Here is a 3,489-nt window from a genome sequence, read left to right on the forward strand (position 1 = left end):
CACCATCGGCGGCCAGAGGCCCTGGCTGCGGGGGAAAGTCGGTGAGTGAGAGACACGGTGAGGGATTGGTTGCCTCCTGCGTGCGCCCCAAGGACGAGCCCGCACCGAATGGATCCCACACCTTCCGTCCTCGGGCCAGACCAGCTCGGGCCCAGCAGTGTCTTTTAATCTCCCGAGGTGACAGGCAGAAAGCGCATTTAGCGTGCACATCGGGGCGAGTTGGCAATCGGGGGTTCCCTGTGGGACCTTCACCACCCTCTACGCCCCGGGCATCCCGCTGGTGTCTGCTGTCCTGGGTGATGGACTCTGTTTAACGTCGGACGGTGCTGCTTTGCCTTTGCCTTCTATTTACTGGTTCTTTTCCCAGGAGGCATTAACACTGGGCTGTAACTTAGGGATTAAAAGAACCTCGGGAACCCTAACCGGTTTGGCTCAGTGGATAGAGCTTCAGCCTGCGGACTCAAGGGTCCCAGGTTCAATTCTGGTCAAGGGCATGTACCTTGGTTGCGGGCACATCCCCAGTGGGGGGTGTGCAGGAGGCAGCTGGTTGATGTTTCTCTCTCATCGATGTTTCTAACTCTCTATCCCTCTCCCTTCCTCTCTGTAAAAAATCAATAAAATATATTTAAAAAAAAAAAAAAAAGAAAGAACCCCGGGAGTGGGGGACCGGCCCCGGAGGTCCTGCTTGGACCCATCCAGCTCCGACCCGGGCTGTGCTCAGCTAGTTGGTATAGGGAAGGGTTTCTGTTAAAAACTCAGAAATCAGAACTCTGCTCAAAACTACCGCGCACTTGAGAGTGTAGTTTAGCTTGAATCCCAGGACTCAGCTGCTGGCGGTGGGTGGGGAGGGGCTGGGGACGAGGAAGCCCTGCTTGGTCCAGGGGCTCTGCCCGCAGCTCCTCCTGGTCGCCCCCCTGCCCTGCGCGTGGGGGAGCCCCTGCTCTGCTCGCAGCAGAGGGGCCGTGGCTCGTTTGGGCTGCAGAGGGTGGGGTGCCTCTAAGAAGGGTCTGGTTTGTTTGTTGCTGCTTTTTAAATATATTTTTACTCATTTCAGAGAGGAAGGGAAAAGGAGAGAGAGAAACATCAATGATGAGAGAGCATCATGGATCGGCTGCCCCCTGCACGCCCCCTACTGGGGATGGAGCCCACAACCCGGGCCTGTGCCCTGACCTGGAATTGAAACCTGACCTCCTGGTTCAGAGGTTGACACTCAACCACGGAGCCACAGGCCGGGCAGGAAGTGTCCGGTCTGTTTAGAGCTCACGATACACTTAGCAGCAGAGGCAGAGTCCAGGGGTCAGCGAGCGAAGCAGGCCATGTGAGTGGCGTGTTTGAAAGGGCCTGCAGGCGGCTGTTCTCTGCCTTCACTTTGCCCGGGACCACAGCTCAAGTCCGCTCCCAGCGACGAGGGCCCAGATCCAGGTGCCCCGCTGTGCCCTCCTGGCGCTGAGGTCCTTCCTGTGGAGCCCGCCCCACGGCTTCTGCCCTGGCCTCACACTTTCTCCAAAGGCTCTGGCATGGGGTGGCCTTCCCTCCCAAGCGGGCGCCCGTGTCCAGCCCACACTCACCTCCGAGCAGCCAGACACTGGGTGGCACCGGCACTGAGGGAGCCCCGCACCCCAGCCCCGGCTCTGTCACGGGGGGTCATTAGCGAGTCCCTCGCAGGTGGGGCGTCTGCCCGGCATGTGACTGATTGTTAAAGCTGCCAGTTGAATGGAACCGGGGAGAACTGTCTCGTCACTTCATCTGGCAGAGGTGTGGCTGGCCCCAAACTTGGGGGTGCCCCACAGGCCAGCAGGGGAGCAGGATCTCGGGAACTAGGGGTCCCCATCAGCGCTCAGTCAGCCGCTCCCGGCGGCCGGTGGGCCCGAGAGCTGTGGGGGCGCTTTTCTTCGTGGTTTTCCGTAAACTCAGTCTCCTGTCCTCTGACAGGTGCAGCTTTGTGATGCAAGGCCTGGTTTCTCCACCCGGCCCTGCACTCCTGCCCTGCACCCCCCGCCCCTTACCCAGGTCCCGGGGGGAGGTGGGCCTCCTGTGCCCGCAGCTCAGGCCCCTGGTGGCAGGTGGCTCCCTGGGACCTGGTTCAGGCGAGGCCGGCAGTCTCACACCACAGGGCCCAGGGCCCTTCGCAGCCCTGCAGGGGCAGGTGCGGGGCTTGAAGCGCTGGGACCGGACTCTGCCTCCTGCTGGCCTCCCGGGCGTCTCTGGGTCACCCTTCCTCTGGGGCCGTGTCATCGGGCGCCGTGCAGCGGTGTCAGGCGTCCCCTGTCCCGCCGCAGCTGCAGCTCTCCCCCGTGGACCTGTCCGAGCTCCACGCCGACCTGAAGATCCAGGAGAGGGACGAGTTCGCCTGGAAGAAGCTGAAGGCCGAAGGCTTGGACGAGGACGGCGAGAAGGAGGCGAAGCTCATACGCAATCTCAACGGTACCTTCCCTCCTCCTCACCCAGGGCTGCGCTCCCACTCGGCTTGTGGGCGGGACGCGGGCCCTTTTCCAGTTCCCAGGTATTAGTTGCAGGTGGTGACATACAGGTCTCGGTGACACGGCCTGAGGAGCTGACCCGCCGGCCAGGGTGCCTCTGGTGGCTCGGTGGGGGGCCTTCTGCCGCTTAGGGGGAGGGCTGGCCGGGGTCTGACGTCAGGAAACCCCTCCCCCCAGCTCACATCAGCCTGAGAATGCACTTCCCATGGCTCGCTCGCCCTCCAGCCCCAGGGTCTGGCTTCCAGGTGGAGGGAGTTCTGAGGCACAGGCCGAGTAGTAGACGGACAGGGGAGGCCAAGCCTCCCTGAGCCCAGAGCGGGCAGGCACAGTCCGGTGCCCAGTGCAGGGCGCTTGCGGGAACTGGTTGTGTCCACAGGAGGGGCAGGGTCGGTGGAGCGACCAAAAGGGTGAGGGGAGCCCGTGCCAGTTTCTAAGGAAGATGGACGGGGGTGGGGGGAGGGCTGAAGGGCAGGGAGGGGCCCTGAGTCCCAGGGCAGACCAGCAGGGGCCTGTCTCAAAGCCCCCAGAGGCTGGAAGTCGCAGTCCCCTGCCCGACGTGGTCCTGGAAACCAGGCTGCTGAGGGGGGCGGGGTGGGGGGCGCTGTGTCCTGCGGGTCTGAGAAGCAGCCAGGCCAGTGCAGCCCCAGGTGAGGGACGTAGCGGCTGGTGGCCCGGCTGCCCTCCAGCGTCTGTGCTGCTGGTGGAAGTTGCTGACACGGAAGTTTCTCCTGTGGAACCTCTCCCTCCAAACGAGAGGGTCCTGGTTAGGGACCCCTCCAGCCGTACCCTGCGTGCGGGCACATCTCTCCCCCGGGAAACGGGCTGCAGGTGTTGGCTGTGAAGCTGGTCTGTGACAGTGACCACATTGGTAACGACCCTTGTCCTGCGGGACCTGCTCGCAGTGGGAGCTACGAGGCGGCCGGCGCTGGCGGGAGGGGTCGGGTTTGTCCTCGTTCTGCTGGGCCCCGGTGGTCGCCGGAAACCTGGGTGGTGGGGGAACCTGCGAAAG

The 3,489-nt window shown here is 63.2% G+C and overlaps 1 protein-coding gene across 1 annotated transcript in view; it reads left to right on the top strand.

Annotated features, from left to right (window-relative positions):
* The window catches only part of LRPAP1 (low density lipoprotein receptor-related protein associated protein 1), a 75,530-nt gene that overhangs the window by 56,836 nt on the left and 15,205 nt on the right, over positions 1-3,489 (top strand). The window contains exon 3 of the mRNA XM_014533450.1: positions 2,162-2,509. Coding sequence (XP_014388936.1) covers positions 2,162-2,509 — 348 coding nt within the window. The remainder of the gene's footprint in view (positions 1-2,161; positions 2,510-3,489) is intronic.

Source organism: Myotis brandtii, unplaced genomic scaffold (genome assembly GCF_000412655.1).
Source record: "Myotis brandtii unplaced genomic scaffold, ASM41265v1 scaffold986, whole genome shotgun sequence".
Classification (NCBI taxonomy): domain Eukaryota; kingdom Metazoa; phylum Chordata; class Mammalia; order Chiroptera; family Vespertilionidae; genus Myotis; species Myotis brandtii.